Source organism: Macaca mulatta, chromosome 6, assembly GCF_049350105.2.
Source record: "Macaca mulatta isolate MMU2019108-1 chromosome 6, T2T-MMU8v2.0, whole genome shotgun sequence".
Taxonomy (NCBI): Eukaryota; Metazoa; Chordata; class Mammalia; order Primates; family Cercopithecidae; genus Macaca; species Macaca mulatta.
In genome coordinates, this window is record NC_133411.1 from 159,134,971 (window position 1) to 159,155,185 (window position 20,215).

The window sequence follows — 20,215 nt, forward strand, 5'->3', positions numbered from 1 at the left end:
GGTGCTTCTGCACAGTTCCCTGGCACAAAGCCCTTGTGGGGAGGGACCCCACCTGACTTCCTGACCCAGAGCCCTGTCCTTCATGCATTCTTCCCCAAATCCCTCAGCCTTGCCCCCACTCCCAGTTCACTGACACCCCCTCAAGTGTTCCCATCCCCCACTCCCCCTTAGGTAACTATGAAATGTTTGCCAGTCCTTAATATGGGGTGGAGGAACATGTGATGCATTTAAAATCCCAAGGGGGCTCCAGCCATAATAAATGGATCAGGGCTTTTGGATCCCAATTCACACAAACCAACTGCTAAAAAGACATTTTTGAATCAATTGGAGTACTCTGAATAAGAACTGTGTGTTAGGTAATACCCAGGAATTTGTGTTAATTTTGCTAGATGTGATAATGGCATATTATGTAAGAAAATGTCCATGTATTTTAGAGATGCGTGCTGAAGTATGTAGGGGTAAAATGACATGATGTCTGGAATTTGTTTTAAAATACTTCAGAAAAGCGGGGAGTAGATGAAATAAGTTTGACAAAACCTTAATAGTTGTTGAAGCGGGGTGATGGGTACACAGCAGTTCATTATACAATTCTACTTTTGTGTATGCTTGAAACTTCTCAATTAAAAAAAGAGGGTAGAGGGTCATCGAGATAATTTGCTAAAAATTTCCTGTAATGTCCCCAGAAGACCCCCCAACAGACACACACACACACACACACACACTGTGCCTTTTGAGAACTTTCTCTAGAAGGCCAACCCAGGCAATCCCCCGACTGTAAAGAAGACTCGTGTATGTATGTGCATATGTGCATTTCCCCAGAGAAAAACATCCACAGCTTCCATGACGAGAGGGGTCGTGACCCCTCCCCGCCGAAAGATTAAGGACCTGCGATCCTACAGACGGGAGCCCTGTTTGAAGTCTGCGTTGCCCCTCACCTCAAGCTGGTCACTGTGTGAAGTTGGCCAAGAATCCCCCTGGCCCCTGGGTGCCTGTTCCTCCACCTGTAAAATGGGGCTGCCGGGCCGTCCACGCGGCCACTGGAACGACAAGGTGTTCAGGCCGCTAGGCCGCCCCCTGGCAAGTGATTTCCACTCGCAGCGCGGCCTCCACCCTCGCCCAAGACGCGCCCTCCGCGCCCCCACCCCCTCCAGGCCTTGGCCAGTCCACCTCCCGCTTGGGGCGGCAATTTGTCTCCTTTTGAACCCCCCGCCCCCGACGGGTTTCCCCCTTTGATTCGCGGCCCGGAGGCTTCCCCCCGCTTTGAAATGCAAACCCGCCTCGGCTGGGGCCGCGGGCGGCCCGGAGCTATAAAAGGCCTGGGTGGGGCGGGCGCGGCGGCAGGACAGGCGAGTTCAGGTGAGCGGTTGCTCGTCGTCGGGGCGGCCGGCAGCGGCGGCTCCAGGGCCCAGCATGCGCGGGGGGCCCCGCGGCCACCATGTATGTGGGCTATGTGCTGGACAAGGATTCGCCCCTGTACCCTGGCCCCGCCAGGCCCGCCAGCCTGGGCTTGGGCCCGCAAGCCTACGGCCCCCCGGCCCCGCCCCCGGCACCCCAGCAGTACCCCGACTTCCCCAGCTACTCTCACTTGGAGCCGGCCCCCGCGCCCCCGACGGCCTGGGGGGCGCCCTTCCCTGCGCCCAAAGACGACTGGGCCGCCGCCTACGGCCCGGGCCCCGCGGCCCCTGCCGCCAGCCCAGCTCCGCTGGCATTCGGGCCCCCTCCGGACTTTAGCCCGGTGCCTGCGCCCCCTGGGCCCGGCCCGGGCCTCCTGGCGCAGCCCCTCGTGGGCCCGGGCACACCGTCCTCGCCCGGAGCGCAGAGGCGGACGCCCTACGAGTGGATGCGGCGCAGCGTGGCGGCCGGAGGCGGCAGTGGCAGCGGTAAGGACCCCTCCCTCGCCCTGCACCTCTGGACCTGCAGGTGCTCGGGCGCGGCCCAGGCCACCCCGTGTCTGACCTCTGCTCCGGCCCTGCTCGGGTTCCCGGGAGTGTGGCCCTCCTGTCCACTCTCGCCCCGGGGGGCTGCTCTTTGAGCTCCCTCTCCTGAGTCTCAGGCTATCGGAGCCTTCAGCAGCTCAGCCTAACCCTCTCTCTGTACAGATAGGGAAACCGAGATCCCTTGCGAAGTGCGGAAATGCGCCTGCGGCCGCGGAGCAAGGCCCGAACTAGAACGCAGGCTCCCAGACTGGTGTCCTACACTCATTTAGCAGCACCGACTCCTTGCTCTTCATCTGCTTCTTCCACTCCTAACCCAACCCTAGGCAAAGGCGGCAAGTTCGCCCCAGAAGGGACGATTCGCTAACCGTGAACAGGGCAGGTGACTTTCCTGGCCAGGGCTGGGTCTCCCCATCATACAGGATATGATTGCTGGGTCATATCCTTCAGGCTGAAAAAGAGCCCTCTTTGGCCAGACTGCGGCAAGGGATCTGTACCTTACCTTCCCAGGGTCCTCCCTGAACTCTTGACCCCGGGGGAGGGGAAGCGGGAGCAGTGGGAAGGGGGCTACTGTTTGGCTCCTGAGCCTGTGAACCTCCTGCCCCCAGGCAGGCCTCTCTGATCCGCCCTCTTCAAAGGCAGGGGAGGGGGCAGGACAAAGGGCCCAACTTTAATGAGGGGCGGCTTGACCTCCGTTATGGGTCCCCCCTTTGTCATGTAACTGGCTCTGCCTTAGCTCGGTAGTGACTCCTGTTGGCCGGAAAGTGAACACGATGTTCCATTGTCCCGACTGTGTCCGGCCTGTCCTGACAAAGGCCACCTAGCCTTGGGGGCGGGAAGCTGGCCTGCCCACCCTTTGATGTCCAGCCCCTCCTCCCCTTCCCCCAGCTGGGAATAAGCCTGGGACTTCCCCCACCTCCTCACACTCTTCACCCCTGTCTCCCCACACACCCTCAGCTTGCCTCCGGGCAGATGCTGGCTTGGCCTTGATCAGGAGCTATAGGTTCTGGCCATAATCATATACCCTTCTTGGAAGTCCCAGGGATATAGAACCTCCTATCTGCCTCCAGGGAGGTACAGGGAACCAGACTCTGCCGCTTGCTTCTGTGGCCTTGATTAAATAACAGCTAATGTTTTGGAACACTTACTAACGGACCAGGCATGACCTAAGTAAGATCTTGCATGCATTAACTCCTTTAACTCTTAAAACATCATTGTGGGTACTATTATCACCCCCATTTTAAGATGAAGAAACTATGGCATAGAGACTTTTAGTACTTGCCCAAGGACATATAACCCGTAACTAGTGGGGCCGGGATTTGAACCCAGGAGAACTAACCACTAAGTCTGTGCTCTAATTCTCTATACAACAGCTCCTCTTAAATCAGTCATCTTCTCTGGGTTTCAGTTCTACCATCTGTGAAATTAGAGAGAAGGGAGGTTATGCAGTGGTTTGTACTCTTGTTTAAGTTACAAAAGGACTCCTTTGAAAAATCTGCTGAAAGGTACAAATCTTTTTCCTAGGGAAAAAAATGTTGCATCATTGGGCAATTTCAGGGGTTCTGGAGGCTCCCAGAAGCTTTATCCATAAATCCGGGGTTAAGAACCCTGTATTATATGAGAGGAGGTGGTGGCAGCACCAGTGCTCAGGATCCTGCAGTTCCCAGTCTGTGAGGCTCTGGAGAAGGAAGCCTGCGTTTCCTGCTCCTCTGTTCCACTTGCTGCTTCCTGCTCATCCGGTGACTTTGGAGATGAATGGGGAGGTTCCCTATGGGTAGGGACTTGGAGAGAGGCCGTCACTGTGTAAGGGAAAAAGAGTGTGTCAATGGGGGTCAGAGGACTGGGGGATCCTGCAGGATCTTCTGTACAAATCACCTCGTGCCTCTGGGCACAAGAGCTGCTGAACCTGGCTCATCCTCTGGTCTCAAAAGTCGCTTGAAAACTGTTGTCTGCAAGCAGATGAGTCTGCCGCACGCAAAAAAGCATTTCCCCCCTTGCTCTCTGAGAGTAGAGGGAAAAGCAGAAGGAGGTCTGGGGGTCCCCAAGGCTCCAGGAAAGGGACTGCCTAGGAGCCAGGTTAGCCCCCTTCTGCAGAGGATGTAGGAACCCTGACCTTGAAGCTAGAAGGTGCTGCCTCTCTATCCGGTGCTCCTGAAGTGGGGGCAGAATTGGGTTCAAACTGTTGACTCTCCCTGAAAGAGAGGCCAAGCCCCTCCTGTCTTTGGCCTCAGTTTCTCCTTCTGGGCAATGAAGGCACAGGGTTTCCAGGGGCAGTTCCTGTGCAATGCTGCTGTCCAGGACAGCTGAAGGAGGATCAGTGCATGCCACTGCCCTCCCAATCCCCACTGGCACTGGCCACCAGGTCTTCGGCCTGCCACCAATCCTGGCTAGCCCCTTCTTCCCCCACTTCTGAGCCTCCAGCATTCGAGAATGGACAAACTGGACAGTTAGAGACCGCACATGTAGATGAGGAAACCAAGGTACAGAGACTGTGAGGAATGTTCCAGTTTCACACAAGCGGGGCTGAGCTGGGCTGGATGTCAGAAGAATTGGCTTAGAATTTTCCTATGGTTTCCCATCATACGTAGGATAAACCCCACATTCCTTCCTGAGGTCTATAAGACTACAGCGGCTGGGCGCGGTGGCTCAAGCCTGTAATCCCAGCACTTTGGGAGGCCGAGACGGGCGGATCACGAGGTCAGGAGATCGAGACCATCCTGGGTAACACAGTGAAACCCCGTCTCTACTAAAAAAAAATACAAAAACTTAGCCGGGCGAGGTGGCAGGCGCCTGTAGTCCCAGCTACTCGGGAGGCTGAGGCAGGAGAATGGCGTGAACCCGGGAGGTGGAGCTTGCAGTGAGCTGAGATCCGGCCACTGCACTCCAGCCTGGGTGACAGAGCGAGACTCCGTCTCAAAAAAAAAAAAAAGAAAAGACTACAGCATTTGCACCTGCCTGCCTCCCTGACCTAATCCCTGGCTGCTCTCACCTTGGCTTTCAAGCTCTAGCCATTCCAGACTTCTTTTATTTCCTCAGACCTGCCAAGTCCTACTGCAGCGCTTGTGCACATGCTGTTCTCTCTTCCAGGAAAGCTCTTTCCCCTGATTCTTTGCAAGAGTGGATCCTTCTTACCCTTCAGATCTTAGTTTAATCATCACCTCCTGTGTGAAGCCCTCCACCATTTCCCAAAGTGGACTCCCCGCTACAACCATCACAAATCTTTGCTGTGTTTCCTTCAGAGCACTAATTCCAGTCTACTCACTTCCTTACACTTGTTTGTATGTTGTCCATTCCCATGAGGTCCGGAGCTATGTCTGCTTAACCCACCACTGCATCCTGGCACCCAGCTCAGTGCGTGGCATTTAGTAGGTGCTCAATATATTTTGTTGAGTGAATGAACAGGGCAAGTGTGAGGGACAAAAGACATCTCTGGGGAACAGGGGGGTGGGTGAGATCTTAGCTTTCACACAGGTTTCTGAGGTCCCAGTCCTAGGATTGGGACCTGTGACTGTCCAGCCAAGCAGTTCAGGTCAGTGGAAACCTGGCTGCCTCTGTGTCTCCACTTGGATGGTACCCCGACTCATGTGGGGAAGTGGGGTTGCTGAGGCTGGGACTGAGACTTCAGTTTCTTCTAAGTAGGGGGCGGTGACAATGGGAAAGATGAGAGAGAGGCTGTTGGGCTTCAATCAGTCTCTGATTCCTAAAGACAATATTAATCAGTTCTGAGTGATCAGTATCATTTGACTGAGGCCAGGATAGGAAATGACTACAAGACGTTGTTTTTTTCTTCCTTTTCTCTTTGCGTTTTCATGAGGAGGGTTTTAAATATCAGCATTTTCATTAGGAGGGTTACACATCATCCTTCTGTGGAAGGCTCAGCCTCCAATTCCTTTGAATAAACCTGCTCCACAGGTTAATAGCCCATTGGGGTGGCTGAGGTCTCAGGACTAGGGAGACATTCATGTGGATGAGACTGTGGGAGCAAGGTTTAGATCTTGGTCCAACTCCATCAGCTTTCAGATGGGGAAACTGAGGCCCATGAAGGGCATGAATGCTCCCCTCCCCCCACATTGCAGGCTCTCTCCCTTGGCCTATTGCCACAGCCACCAGCCTGTTCTCTCACCTTCAGCCTCTCTGTGATGTTCCAGCTGTCTTCTAAAACCATTGCCATATTTACCTTCTCAAGGCATATGCCCTACTCAGGAGCATTCTGTGGCTCCCTACTGACATGGAATTGCCATTTCATTTTATGCCATTTCTTTGTTGTAAAATCTAGCTCCATTTCTGTGGCAATCAGAGCCTTCTTCAGAACAGGCCTCAACCATCTATTGAAGCCATTCTCCTGCTACTTTGACTAGATAAGGCAAGTTAAGAGCCAGGGCTTGGGAGTCTCAGACCTGGAATTGAATTTCCATAAGAAGCTGTATAGCTTCAGGCAAGTTAATTTGGATCATTTCTCCAAGCCTGGGCTTCTCCACTGTAACAGGATAATAGTAGGATTGCATCTCGAAAGAGATGCCTGCAAAGCATTACCCTGCAGCTAGCACACAGTAGTTGCTTAGGGCATCGGTGCCTGTGACCACCTCAACCAGTCCTTAGCAGGTGCACTGGAGCGCAGACCTCAAACTCCCTGCCTCTCCAGTCTGGTCCCTCGACCTGCATTGCCCTCCCTTCCATCTCCTGCTCAAATGCTGCTCAGAGAACCTGCTCTTCACCAGCTCAAATGCTGTTCCTTCTCCAAGGCTGTCTCCTGTAGGAAGCCCTCCCTAATTCCTCCCTCCTAAGCACTGTATCAGGCCCTTGTTTTCATGACACTTACCACTGACTCTCTACTTTCACTGTCTTATTTATGCCTGCCACTTACCATCTGTAGTCCCTCGAGGACCAGTCCTAATCAGTCCCATCCTCACCCTGCCTTGCACATAGTAGGAGCTCGCGAGAGAGCAAATAACTGTGGCATTGGCTAAATCTTTACTGCATGCCAGGCACTGTGCCAAGAACTTTGCGTGGGTGATCTCACTTAAGTCTCATGATAGCCCTGAGTGGTGTAAGGATCTAGTATTAGACTCATTTTATAGATCAGGATAATGAGGCTTAGAGAGGGTAAGGTGGCCTGCCCAAGCTCACACAGCGAGGACATGGCAGCACCGTGTTTACACCCAGTCTACAGCCCAGCAAGCATCTATGAAATAAAGCCACACACTCAGGAAGGGGCGCCCGAGATCCCCCCTTCCCCATGGACATTCCAAGCCAGGTGTGGGGAAAAGGAGGCCAGGCAGGGGATGTACTGTAAGAGGCTGGGGGAGGAGGGGGGCCCAGCAGGGGCCAGGCTGTTTAGAACCGATTCTCCAGGCAGAAGCTACATTTGACACCTCATCGCTCAGATGTAGCTGGGAAAGGGAATGACCCAGTTAGAAGGTGGCAGAAGGCTTTTTTTTGGTTGGGTGTTTTCTCCCTGCTGCTTTGGCAGATATTGCTGCTTAGAGCTTAGGGAATCATTGTGAAGGTCCAAAATGGTTTGTTAGCAGCAGGGTCTGGCGGGTCTGTAGGAAGTTATCTTAATGGGCCAGCCTCTCAGGCTTCTGTGTTGGAGCTCCCGGGATGTGGAAACCACATTCACGTCTGGAGTCAGGGCCGTCACCATGTTAGCATGACAGACCCTCCCCCTGCCACACTCACCCCTCAGGCTTGTGGGGGCACCCCACATGGATCCCCCCATCAACAGAAAGAAGGAGCAAGCCGGGCTCCACACCCTCCCATGGCTTCCTGCTGCTCTGGAAACCAAATCCAAATCCCTCTGCCACAGAATCTGCTGGCCTCTCTAGCCTCATCTTGTGCCTCTCCCATTCATTCATTCAACCAGGCAAGCAGTAATATTCTCTGAGTGTCTTCTGTCCTGAACTTGCTCCTAGGCATTGGAGATGATGGCCTGAACAAGGCAGACGGGTCCACCTGCGCACAGAGAGCTGCCCTCCCTGCCCTCACTCTGCTCCTCCCTGCCTGGGGGCCTTTGCACATGCTGCTCACTCTCCCTGGAATCTCCTTCCCTGTTCATGACATGGAAGCCTCCTTCTCAACCTCAGGTCTTGGCTTAAATGTGGTCTGTTCCTGGAGACCTCCCCCAGCTAAGTAAAGTAGGGTTCTTCCCCCCACCTCCCCACTCAGTTTAGCTCATTGCTCACTTTCCTTCCTACTACTAATCCCAGTTTGTCATTATTGCATTTGTTTGTTTGTTTTTAATCTACCTCCCCTGCCATGAAGGAGGTAAGGAACTATTTATCAAATAAGTGCTGTGCAGTTATTATGGTAATCATAATGCAAACCAGCATCTATTGGGTGCTCAGTGTGTTCAGCATTTTTTCAAATGCAGGATTTCTGTCCCCAGAACAGCACATTTCTTCTCCATTAGATGAGTGGCTCGGACTAAACTTTAGGAGCAATGGAGATGGACAGAAGGCTGTGCTTTGGAGGCTGAGCCGCCAGCTGCTGGGGTGGACGTGGGGAACAAGGGAGACAGGACTCAGAGGTGCCACCTTGGCTTTTGATCTGAATGGCTGGAGGATTGGAGGTGCTGTTTATGGAGTTAAGGAAGCAGAGGAAGTAGCAGGTTTGTTTTATGTATTCAACAAAGATTCATCAAGTATTCACTGTGTCAGGCACGTGATAGGTGCTGGTGAGCTAAATGGCATGGCCCTACCCTCAAAGAGCATTCAGGGAGCCGAGGCCTAAGGGAAGGGTCTTCACCGAAGTCACACAGCCAGCGTGGGGGGAAAGAGGCTGGAGGCAGAGCTCCTCACTGCAGCCCCACCTCAAATGTGAGACTTCGGGAGCCACACCTGCAGTGGAGTAGCAAGGGCTTCACTCTTAGACTAGACTAGTGGAAGATGGCCAGGTTGCAGTGGCCTGGAAACTCCACCAGGAAACAGTTCAGAAAGGCCTCAAGTTCTTCAGCCTAGGAGAAGACCTGAAGGGATGCAGTCGCTGTTTGTAAATCTTAAAGGGCTGTCTTGGGCTCAGGGTGCCCCTGTGGAAAAACTCAGGAAGGATATAAATGGGTGGCAGATGCAAGAACTGGCTGCTTTGCAGCTAGTAGGCGTGTGTTGCAGTGTGGGCGTCCGGACCCTGGTAGGAGTTTGATCTAGCAGTGTTTGTCCAGTAGGACTTTCTGCCAGGATGGAAATGCTCTGTATCTGTGCTGCCCAGTAGGCAGTCACCAGCTGCATGTGACTGTTAAACGCTTGAAATGACTGGTGTGACTAAGAAACAGAATTTTACATTTTATTTAATCAATGTGGCTTGTTGCTGTCATATTGGACAGTGCAGAAAAATCCCTCTCAAGAGTTCCCAGAATGGAAATCCATTCTGCATAAGCTCCTTGTTCTTGCATTGAAGAATCTCTCCTGCCTTGTTTTTTTTTTTGTTTTTTTTTTTTTTTTTTGAGTTGGAGTTTTGCTCTTGTCGCCCAGGCTGGAGTGCAGTGGCGCAATCTCGGCTCAGTGCAACTTCCGCTTCCTGGATTCAAGCGATTCTCCTGCCTCAGCCTCCGGAGTAACCGGGATTACAAGCACTCGCCATCACACCTGGCTAATTATTGTATTTTTAGTAGAGACAGAGTTTCATCATGTTGGTGGTCAGGTGGGTCTCGAACTCCTGGACCTCAGGTGATCCACCCGCCTCAGCCTGCCAAAGTGCTAGGATTACAGGCATGAGCCACCACACCCGGCCTCTCTCCTGCCTCTTTCAGCTTCTTTGTCTCTGTAGTATCATCATCTTCGTCATCACAGTTTTTATTAATAAGTGCTTTGTTAAGTAGGTTATCACTTTGGTCTCCATAACTACCATATAAAGAAAGCATTCATGTCTTCATTTTGAAGATAAATAAACTGAAACTCAAAGAGGTCCAGCGACTTGCCCAGGAACATACCACTGTCACATGGCCCGACTGGGGGAGAGTCACCGGTCTCTGTCTGACTGTAAAGTCCCTTCCTCTTTGCTACCTCCCAAAGCTGGGTCAGATTGTGGACCTTGATGAAGAAGATAGGACAGCAGATGATGCAAAGGTGGCCCTGGAGGAGGAGGGTGCAGAGATGATGAAGAACTCGAACTAGGAAGGAGGGTGACAGTGGGGAGGAGAATCTGGCTAAGGCGGCAGGACTCCCAAAATGGCTGGCCTGGCCATTGTCCCCCTTTCCCCACTCCCATGCCAGCTTCGTCCCTGCTAGGGCTTGAGTGAGGAACCATGATATTAGCAGCCTGGGACTGCCAGATCAGCCAAGACAAGCACCCAATTGTGGGTCAGGCAGAGAACCTGATGTCCCAGGAAGGGCATCCATCCACTGTAGAGCTGGTGAGGTTAGGGCACAGTGGAGGACCCTCCCCCTGGTGGTACAGATGGGGAAACAGGCCCAAATAAGGGATCACATGTCCAGCTGGTGGGCCAGCCAGATCTCCCCACTCCCAGGCCAGTGTGTTCTTGGCCCTGTGGCTCCCCATTAGGCGACATTCCTCTCTCTCATGAGGGACTCCACCAACATGCCCGCTTCTGCAAATAGCTGTTTTCTCCTTTTTGTCTCCATAGCTTTTTACCCTTTCCAGACTGCTCTCACAGCCATTCTGTTCCCCAGGCAGGGGAAGGAAAGCCCAGGGAAGTTTGGTCACTTGTCAAGTCCTTCAACTAAGATGGCCAGGCTGGACCACAGCCCAGGTCTCTGCCACCAGGCAAGGTCTGGAAGCTTGCCCCGAACACCCAGCCCTTCCCAAACCTCAGTAGAGTGTGATGCTGCTACAATTTAGGCCCCTCACCAGAAGCGCCACCGCCTCTGAGCTGGCCCATGTCCTGCCACCCTTGCAGCGCTCCTACAAGTATTATCTGGGGTGAGGAGATCAGTTCTCCTGAGCCCCTCTTTCCCACCTTTTCATTTGCCTATTGGCCCTGCAAATGAAGGGCCAATAGCACTGTCATCCACAGCAAGTGACCTATAAGCTCTCTGGACTTGCTTCCTTATCTTGGAAATGGGGGCTCTTTGCAGTAGGATTCCATGGCAACCCTATTCCCACCTCCCCGACCCCTCCTGCCAAAAGCCCTATGCCCTTCCATTTGTCATTCCCAGGCTGGCATCACAGACATGGGTAAGCTCCCCATCGCCTCTTGCTGCATGCAGTGTGGGTCTCTGAGAGACGTGGCTGGAGGGTGTGCGGGGCATGTGCTCCCTGCGGGGGTTGTCTGGGGTGGCAGGCAGCAAGGTGGCAGGAGTGGGGCTCACAGCTGCACAGACGGCTCAAAGCGGCAGAGTCTCGAGGGCACTTGAACTGGTGCACAGGCGAAACCAAGGCCCAGAGGAGAGAAGGAACTAATTCTAGGCCACACAGATGGCATGGAACTGGGACCAGGACCCACTGACTTCTGAGCTGGTGGTTCAGAATCCACAGGGGCATTGTTAAAGATGACAGAGAAATTAGGATGCAGTAGATCTGGAGTGGGGCCTGGGAATCTGTATTTTTAGCAAGCCCTTGTGTGTACAGATGTGCATGACTGTGTGCGTGTGTGTATTAGGGGTTAGGATCTTGAAGCACAGCCAGTTGGGGCTGGACCACTCAGGGAGGAGTCACAAAGGTTTTCGAAGCTAGATTTGTGGTCCAGGCCTGGGGGGCCAAAGCTGGTCATCCCCCAGGGCCACACACCCAGCAGAAAGAGGGCAAAGGAAGTGCTGACCTAGGGGCCATTTGATTGTGCTGGAGCAGAGGCCACACTCTGTCCTTGCTTGGCCCAGGCTGGATGGGGAGCCCCCACTGCAGGCCACCGTGGCTTCTGTCCCCGTCCTCCAGCTGGGCAGGCCCAGTGTCTAGACTCTCAGACTGTCAAATTGGTCTTAGAATTGTTTCAGCTACAATAACAAACACAATCAGAGAATCAACAAACATTGGGAGGTTCACGTTTCCAAGTTGGAAGGGACCTTATAAGTAAACGGTCATTTCTAGCAGATCGCCCATTGCACAGATCCATTTCCTGGCATTCCTGCCAGATGGTCATCCCGCTGCTGTTGGAAATGAGTAAGATCTGCCTTTCCCCGTGCACCTCCTGCATGCCAGGTACTGTGCTAGACATTGTCCATCTATCTCAAGCGAGCCCCTCTATGCTGCAGGGTTGGAGAGGACTACAAGAAACCTCATACCATTTGATTGATAGGTTCTACTGCTGTTTCTGAGGCCAGATAGACCTGGTTTTGAATCCCACTTGCCTGATGCATGGTCCTGTCTGACCCTGAGTTATCTCATCTGTCAAATAGAGTAATAGTCCCCAACTCCATGGGTCATTGAGAGATGTATACAAGGGGCCCGGCACATGGACGTGTTGGCTATTATTAGAATATTAATTTTCCCCATTTTACAAATACAGAGAATGAGGCTCAGAGAGGTGGGGAGACTGTCCTAGGTTACCCAGCCAGTGAGAAGCTGCACTCCACAACCCCAGAGGTTTGGTTTCAATGACATCCAGGAGCTCTGGGCTCCAGTCCCAGCTCTGGGCTGGAACTCCTGACTGCCCTAAGACACCTCTGGAGTCACAGAGTGTACCTCTGTTGGGCTCCACAGCCCCTCCCCAGATCCTAGAGAAGGGTGACAAGGTCTGTGGGCCAGGTCTTCACTGGCAGCCTTGCCAAGACAGAGAGGAGTAATTGTGGAGCTAAAGCCCAACCAACCACATGTTAGGGTCACCTGGAAAACTATTCAAGTACCAAATTTTGAGCCCCATTTTAGCCCCACTGAATTTGAATTTCTGGGGCCAGAATCTGTGCTTTGAAAAAGCTTCCCAGGCAGTTCCAAGGCTGCTGGTCAGGCATTGGGAGCCATTGGCCTGTACTGTGCATGCTTTAGGGGACGGGAGTTTGCTACCTCTAGTGTTGGCCTGATCCACATGGATGGGACATTCTGCACATCCCAAAACTGGAGAGAGAAAGTCTCCCATTTCGGTGAGTTGCCCAAGGCTCTTCCCCTCTGTGCACACCCCTGAAGAGCTAAAGGGGCTCCCCATTCTCCCTCTCACCCATTCACTGGCCTCTGGCCCAGAGGATTACTCATTAGGTGGCTGGGAGTGGCCAGCCCCTCAGCAGACACCTGTTATAGGAGCCTGGACTTCCCCCTTAGCTCCAGCGTCCCAGGGGCCTGTAAATAATTCATCCTGGGCCCTCTCCCCACCCCACTGCTCTCATGCACCTCCCTGCCCCCTCCTTTCCAGGCTTCAGAGGTATCTTGGGGCAGTAGGGAGTTCCAGCCCAGAGCTGGGACTGGAGCCCAGGGTTCCTGGCTGTCATTAAAAATATGAATTCACACATACACTTGGTAAAGATTTAAAAACCCCAAAGTCTCCCTCCTACCTGTGGCTTTCCAAATTCCAGCGCCCTTCCCAGAGGCAGCCCCTATTACTGGCTTCTTGTATATTCTTTCAGAAAGAACTGTATGGGTGCACAGATGTTTGGGTATGTGTGTGTCTCCCCCGTTTTTGTACCATTACTATTTACACTATTCTGTCTTGCTTCCCCCCCCCCACATCTTAGAAATTGCTCCATATTGGGACATATGGGGTTTTGAAATTTCTTTTTAATGACTGCATAATGCTCCTCTCCATGAATGCACCATCCCTTCTCTCAACAGCTCTCTGCTTGTACACATGTATGCTGTCTTTTGTCTTGTGCTATCAGAAACAGATGGAGCTTTGGGCAGCTCTTGGTAGGATCAGTTGCTGGAAGTGGGATTCTTGGGTCAGAGGGTATGTGCCTGTTAAACGAGGCTAGATATCGCCAAGTTGGGCACTAAGGAGGATGTTTCAGTTCTCACTCCTGGAACAGCATATGGGATTCCCCGGTTTCTGAGCCACACAGTGTGATAGCAAACATTTTGTTCTTTGGCAGAGCCATTTTCTTGCACTAAAATTGTGTGTTTCAAGCAGCTCCACCAGAGAGAAGTTGGCCAATGGGTTCCTGAGCCCACCAGCCCCTCTCCAGAGCCCAAAGAGGGGTGACAAGGCCTGTGGGCCAGGTCTTTACTGGCAGCCTTGCCAGGACAGAGAGGAGTAATTGTGCAGCTAAACCCTATGTCCATCTGGTCTCACTCCTGACCCCCTCACTTGTGGAAGAGCTGGGCCTGAGGTCAGGACACCTGAGTCTTAGTTCATACCATGACCAGTCAGGACGGCCCTCTGCAGGTGCCCTTTCTGAGCCCATTTCCCCCCACCTATGAAATGGCTGTCATGGGTCTGGGCTTGCTCATCAGAAGAGGCAGGAGTGGGTGCTAGGACTCTAAGGAAAAGGCACCTTCAGGACCACTGCCTGTGATCTCTAGGCCAAGGTCTGGGTGGGCAGGGAGCCTCATGCCCTGCCTCAGGCCCGTCCTCCTGGGGGTAGCTGTGAGTCCTCTGGGCATTTTAAGGGCCTCCAGCCTGGGGCTCTCAGCGGCCTTCCCTCACCATGGTCTGGGCTCTTCTTTCCCAGAAGTAGCAATGGAAGGGTGATCTGCTGTTTAAGCTTCTGTTACCAACACTTTGGAGGCTCCATGGCAGACTCAGTGGGCCCTAAATATGGCAGCATGAGGAGTTGTGCCCTGGAGAGGCAGCAAGAGCTCTAGAGCAGGGGGCATGGCCTTGGGCAGGCCTGTGCCTGCCTATGCCTCAGTGACCCTGACTACACAGGGAGGCTGGACTAGAAGGGCTCACCAGGCCTCTTCTTTGGCCCTCCAGCTGCCATGCAACCATTGCGAGCCCCAGTGTCTTCCTCACTAAAGTGGGAGGAGACTAAACTCTGACAACCACTTCCGGCTTTAGCCCAGTGATCCCAGTGGGTCTGTGGATTCAGAGCCATGTTGGTCTCCAGTGCTGGTGGCATTAGGCAGAACTGTTTTTGAGCCGGCATTGCATTTTCTAGGCCAAGGAGGGGCCCTATCTGGAGCCAAGGCCTGGGCAGCCACTCCCTTATCCCTTTACTGGGGCCAAGCCTGGCTAAAGCCCGAGGCCATCCCGTGCTATGCTGGGCAGCGGACTGAGGTCAGTGGACGTGGAAGCGTCCGGTGCGGTTCCTCTGCTCTGGCAGAAAACTCAGGGAAAAGCTGCCCGGGAACATCTGCTGTCTCCCATTCTCCACAAAGCCATTTGGCTCACGGGGAGCCCAGTGGCTGTCCTGCCAAGCTGCGTGGGCTTGGTGGAGTGGGACAGGCATCAGAATGGGGGTGGGTAGATGGTTAGTGCAGGGGTGCTGAGGGACAGGCAGGGCCAGGGCTGAGACCCACAAAGGTGAAGGCTGGGCTGTGGTGGGGGCACTTGGGAGAGGCAGGAGGGGTTGATGGTCTTTCAGAGACCCACCATGCCTGGGTGGGAGCGTGTGTGGGTCTGGAAGTGCTTGCGTGCGCCTCCTATTTATAGCCACATGCTCAGCTTCTTATAAAGGAAATTGGTGCTTAGCCAGGCCCCACACCAGCCCAGGCCAAGCATGACTCCCAGTATTCTCTCCAGACAGACCTCTGATCCGAGTCCCAAAGAAAGCCCTGATATTAACCTCAGCTCTGGGCCCCAGGCTGAGCACCGTAACAAAGCCAAGCCACCGCCCTCCCTCTTGGGTTATGGCAGCTCTCCCTGCACTTCCCCTTCCTCCTACAAATCTGTTCTCCATGCACTAGCCAGAGTAATATTAAAACCTACATCAGACTTCATGTCTCCTCTGCTCAGAATCCTGCAGTGGCTCCTGTCCCAGACACAGGAAAACCCAGAGTCCCTCCCCTTGTCTCCTGTCCCAACCCCTTCTCACTGTACCTCAGCTCCATCAGCTTCCTCACAGTTCCTCACTGGCAGACAGCAGGCAGACAGCAGGCATGCCCCACCTCGGGGCCTTTGCACTTGCTGTTCCCTCTGCCTAGAAGCCTCTCCCCAGACGTCTGCATGACTCTTTTTTTTTTTTCTTGAGATGGAGTCTCACTCGGTCACCCAGGCTGGAGTGCAGTGGTGTAATCTAGGCTCACCGCGACCTCCACCTCCCAGGTTCAAGCAATTCTCCTGTTCCCATGCCTCAGTCTCCCGGGTAGCTGGGATTACAGATGTGTGCCACCACGCCCAGCTAATTTTTGTATTTTTTAGTAGAGATGGGGTTTCACCATGTTGGCCAGGCTGGTCTTGAACTCCTGACCTCAGGTGATCCACCTGCCTCAGCCTCCCATAAAGTGCTGGGATTACAGGTGTGAACCACCACGCCCGGCCCTGCATGACTCTTTCCTGTACCTCCTTTAGAACTTTGCTGAAATTTTGTATTTTTTAGTAGAGATGGGGTTTCACCATATTGGCCAGGCTGGTCTTGAACTCCTGACCTCAGGTGATCCACCTGCCTCAGCCACCCATAAAGTGCTGGGATTACAGGTGTAAACCACCACGCCTGGCCCTGCATGACTCTTTCCTGTACCTCCTTTAGAGCTTTGCTGAAATTCTTCTCAGGAAGGCCTTCAACAGCACATTCTATTTAAAATCACAACCCGTCTCCTCCCTAAATTCCCGATCCTCCTTCCCTGCCTCCTTTTCTCCTGAAACACTTATCAATTAGTGTATCAAATATTTTATATGCTTATTTTTCTTTTCATCCACTTCCCTCCCTAGAACCTAAGCATCATGAGGACCGGCGCTTGATTTTGCTCAGTGTTGTAACCCAGTGCTTGGCTCACAGCAGGAACTCAGTGAGAATCTGTGGGATGAGCTGTATTTCTCCTGCCCGGTGCCTGGACACAGAGGGAAGTGTGGACGGCTTGGGCAGACCAGCCTCCGGCCCCTCGTGCAGGCCCAGTTCAGGGCTTGGTATCGTGAGCCAGAGCCTTTGAGGTAACTGACAGGTCCTAGGGGTCCACTGTCCACCAGCAGCCCCAGTCCTCCTTGACTGATGTTGAGGCCATCCCCAGGCATTGGGCAGGAACTGGGGAGCCCACACCTGGGACAGTTCCAGATTCTTTCTGCTTCCGCCTCTACTTATAGTGGCTCTTCCCTTCTCTCTTCTCTTGCACAGGAGGAAGGAGCAGCTGCCTGCCGTCTCATTAGTCTTAATCACTCTTGCCTGCTCAGTATCCCCTCCGTGTCTCCAGAATTCAAACCCATCTGATATCTGACCACAGAGTCAAAACCACCTGAAGAGTTTGTTAAAAATGCAGATTCCACCCCCAGGCTTTCTGATTAACTGGTCAGGGATGCGCCAAAGCTGTGTTCTTCACAAGCTCCTGGAGAATGGCTGCTGTGCAGCCACATCTGGAAGCTGCTGGTTTAAAGTTGTTGGAGCTGGCCTTCAGAATAGGGCTCTGGGTCAGGAGACCTGGGTTGAAGCTGCAGCTCCATCAGCAGCCTGCTGTGTAACCCTGAGCTAGTTGCTTTCCCCACTTCACTGCCTCCCTGATGGGCATGGGAGGAGCACTTGCCTCCCAGACTGTGAGTCTGTGGGTCTGAGTCTGGGAAATGACTGTTTTCCCTCAGCCTGGGGTGTATGTCTTTCCCCACCTCAGGGTCCTCCTTCAGGGAGCCTGGATTGTCTTCCTCCTAGGGGTCCTGCCTGGGCCTTTTTTGCAGCCTCCTCCTCCCAACTCACCTTCCTTCCCGGCTTCTTCTGCTTCTCAGGTAAGACTCGGACCAAGGACAAGTACCGCGTGGTCTACACTGACCACCAACGCCTGGAGCTGGAGAAGGAGTTTCATTACAGCCGTTACATCACAATCCGGCGGAAATCAGAGCTGGCTGCCAATCTGGGGCTCACTGAACGGCAGGTGTGTCTGTCGTCCTATCTCAGCCATAGGAGCAGTGCGAGGACTCTGGTCTCTAGGCTGCCAGGCAGATGACAGAGCTCAGTAGAAGGAAAACAGAGAGGTTGAGTCTCCAGGCCATTGTCACACAGCACAGCAGAAACTGAGGTGCTACCAGCACCCTCCCTTAACAAAACCCAATATCCTTGCCCCCAAAGGGGATGGGGTAAGGGGATCTGATTAGCCACAGGCTACAGCAGGCTATGATTAGTGCTGTAGAAGGTGCACATGCTATTTACATTAGGGGAGCAGTCACAGGGAAAACAGGGAAGGCTTCCTGGAAGAAGCATGGCCTGGGAAGATGGAAAGGGGGAAGGTGATAGAGAAGGGCATCTCCAGGGTAGGGGTGCAAGGTCTAGAAGGGGAGAATGAATTCAGGGTCCATGTGGTCTGGGAGGCTGGAAAGGAGATAAGCTACAAAGCCACATGGAGAAATAGGGGCTCACTGGCCTCATCTCTCCTTCTTGAGCTCTCTCCTTCACTCTCTCCCCGCTGCCCACTCCATCTCTGTCTTCCAACCCCACAGGTGAAGATCTGGTTCCAAAACCGGCGGGCAAAGGAGCGCAAAGTGAACAAGAAGAAACAGCAGCAGCAACAGCCCCCACAGCCACCGACAGCCCACGACATTACTGCCACCCCAGCCGGGCCGTCCCTGGGGGGCCTGTGCCCCAGCAACACTAGCCTCCTGGCCACCTCCTCCCCAATGCCTGTCAAAGAGGAGTTTCTGCCATAGCCCTATGCCCAGCCTGTGCGCCGGGAGACCTGGGGACTTGGGGGCTGGGAGTGTGGTTCCTGTGGGCCCAGGAGGTCTGGGCTGAGTCAGCCCTGACGTTCTGGGACATGGTGGACAGTCATCTACCACCCTCTGCATCCCCTTGGCCCATCTGTGCAGTAAGCCTGTTGGATAAAGACCTTCCAGCTCCTGTGTTCTAGACCTCTGAGGGATAAGAGAGTCCAGGGTGGATGATCTCAACCGCCCATGGGCATCTCAAGCCCCAAATTGTTGGGGGAGGGGCCTAGACAAGGCTTCAGGCCCTACCTCCTCCTCCATACGTTCAGAGATGCAGCTGGAGGCTCCTGTGGGGACCAGACTGATCCTGGAGAAAAGGGATGGAGCTAAAAAAGATGAATGCTTGCAGAGCATGACATGAGGAGGGAGGAATGTGGTCAGCTCACACCTGCCTCTTCCTGCAGCCTCACCTCTACCTGCCCCCATCATAAGGGTGCTGAGCCCTCCCCAGGCTGGATGCTAAGCACAAAACCCATAGCACTGGGCTCTGATGACTGCTCCACTGGGTTGCAGAATCACAACCCTCATGATCATTCTCAGTGAGGCCTCTGGATTGAGAGGGAGGCCCTGGGAGGAAAGAAGGGGGCAGAGTCTACCCTACCTGGTTTCTACACCCCCACCAGGCTGTCCATCAGGGCCCAGGGAGCCCCCAGAGGACTTTTTCCAGACCAAGCAGAGCTCACAGCTGGACAGGTGTTGTATATAGAGTGGAATCTCTTGGATGCAGCTTCAAGAATAAATTTTTCTTCTCTTTTCAAAAATGTATAAAAATCATTATACATAGCATTAAAGAAACATTTTTGAGAAGTACAAACCATCCTCGCCTTCCCCAGCAATTGTGTATTCCTTTCCCATTTGTTTAGGCCCACAACAAGGTCACCTTTAAAATACATTTGAAAGATCAAAACAGAACACTATTCGAGTCAGTCTATGAGACTATGTAAAAATGTGAGTCCATTCTGTAAGCAGAATCATCAGACTCAACATATCAGTCTTCTGAATTTTTCAGGTATGTTCAGTTCAGGTTTTTCTTTCAATAGATGACATTCATTGCTCACCCCCATGTGCCACGCATGGCTGGGCCTGGAAAGCACATAGTCCTTGTCCCCTAGACTGGAGGAGGGGTGTGAGGGCATGGCCTGGGAAGATGTGGAGGGGGAAGGTTACGGAGAAGGGCATCTCCAGGGTTGGGGAACAAGATCTAGAGGGGGAGAATGCATTCAGGGTATATGTGGTCTGGGCAGCTGGAGCAGGAGAGAAGCTACAAAGCCCCCCTCAGGGTCTGACTTCAGGGATCCTGAATTGCTCTTCAGAAGTCCCCAGTCCAGTAGGGAAGACTGCCATGCACACAGATGACACTAATATAACAGGATAAAGGCCAATCAGAGCTATGCTCTGAGCATCAAGGGAGCCAGAGCATCCAGTGAGAGCAGAGCACACACCTAGCTTATCCTGGAAGGCTTCCTGGAGGAGGTAATGTTTGAACTGAGACTGAAAAGGACTAGTGAGTGTGGATCAGGCCAAGAAGGGAATAAAGGAGAAAAGGAACTTGAGCAATATGAACTGAAAGTATACTTTTTTTTTGAACTCTTGGGAGTCTCCTACCTGGGGCCTTCTCTACCCGGGGGCTCTGGTGCCAGCTGCTTACCCCTCTGTTTACTGTTCTGGGAGGTGGCCAGGCCAT

General features: G+C 53.2%; 1 protein-coding gene across 1 annotated transcript; it reads left to right on the plus strand.

The window, feature by feature from the left end:
* Positions 1-1,325: 1,325 nt before the first annotated feature.
* On the plus strand, positions 1,326-19,363 carry CDX1 (caudal type homeobox 1). The gene is made up of 3 exons (XM_001108012.5): positions 1,326-1,880; positions 17,560-17,705; positions 18,268-19,363. Exons 1-3 carry the CDS (start codon positions 1,436-1,438, stop codon positions 18,472-18,474), a joined length of 798 nt encoding a protein of 265 aa, XP_001108012.1. The 5' UTR covers positions 1,326-1,435; the 3' UTR covers positions 18,475-19,363.
* Positions 19,364-20,215: the final 852 nt, after the last annotated feature.